The 1,128-nt window shown below is 39.3% G+C and overlaps 1 protein-coding gene across 1 annotated transcript; it reads left to right on the top strand.

Annotated features, from left to right (window-relative positions):
* Positions 1-7: 7 nt before the first annotated feature.
* On the top strand, positions 8-919 carry LOC21383696 (UDP-glycosyltransferase 92A1; the record flags this gene model as incomplete). The annotated part of the gene is made up of 1 exon (XM_010113633.2): positions 8-919. A coding segment is annotated over one exon (690 nt), but the record flags the coding sequence as incomplete, so codon positions are not given.
* Between the last annotated feature and the right edge of the window lie 209 nt (positions 920-1,128).

Genomic DNA, 1,128 nt, shown 5'->3' with positions numbered 1-1,128 from the left:
AGGGAAACAAAAAGGTGTAACATCAGAAATCTGCTGGGAATGGCTGAATGCAAAGCCTTTAAACTCTGTTCTGTACGTGTCGTTTGGTTCGATGAACACAATTTCACCAACACAGATGATTGAGTTAGCGACGGCTTTGGATAAAAGTAAGAAGAACTTCATCTGGGTGGTTAGGCCGCCGATGGGCTTCGACATAAACTCGGAGTTCAAAGCGGAGGAATGGCTTCCAGAAGGGTTTGAAGAGAGGATTCAGGGAAGAGGGTTGTTGGTGAGGAACTGGGCTCCCCAAGTGGAGATTTTGTCTCACAAGGCAACGTCTGCTTTTCTGAGTCATTGCGGGTGGAACTCCGCGCTCGAGGCCCTCAGCAACGGCGTGCCGATGCTGGCGTGGCCGATGGCGGCGGAGCAGTTCTTCAACGCCGTGCTGTTGGAGAGAGAGGTTGGGGTTTGTGTGGAGGTGGCTAGAGGGAAGAATTGTGAGGTTAGGCATCAAGACTTGGTGGCCAAAATTGAGTTGGTGATGAGTACTGAGAAAGGGAGTGAAATGAGAAGGAAAGCTTGTGAGTTGAGGGAGATGATTGAGAATGCTGTTAAGGATCATGATGATGATCGGGATGGTTGTTTTTATAAAGGGTCTTCTCCTAAAGCATTGGATGATTTTTTCAGTGCTGCAATGAACATGACAAAGTCAAATTAGTAAGGGAATGATATGAATAATGAATATTTGAATTTTGAGGTTCCGATTAAATGAAAGTTGCCTGGGGTTGTTCGCTATTTGATTTTGTTTGTCAGTTTGCCTTGATTAAGATCTGTAGATTAATCATTGTAGCTGGTGGCCTGACCGTGGCACGAACATGTATATTGTATTATTCAGGCAAGGATTGCAATAATTAGCGATTAAAGTGTCCCATTTTTGTTACCTCGTCCTCGTTTTTTCATAATGATTTTTAAAATTCTGTTTGATTCGTTAATTTAAAATTTTAATTTAAATTAAAATATGATTTTATATAAAATATTTTTTATTATAATAAAAAAACTTAATGTGATTGATTTTAAAAGTTTTTTATTATAATAAATTTTAAAATTTAAATTTAAATCAGTAAAATAAACATTAAATCTCCGCATACC

This window comes from Morus notabilis, unplaced genomic scaffold (genome assembly GCF_000414095.1).
Source record: "Morus notabilis unplaced genomic scaffold, ASM41409v2 Scaffold11800, whole genome shotgun sequence".
Lineage (NCBI taxonomy): Eukaryota > Viridiplantae > Streptophyta > Magnoliopsida > Rosales > Moraceae > Morus > Morus notabilis.
The sequence above is the reverse complement of the archived record's forward strand: the minus strand, read 5'-3'. Positions and strand labels throughout refer to the sequence as shown.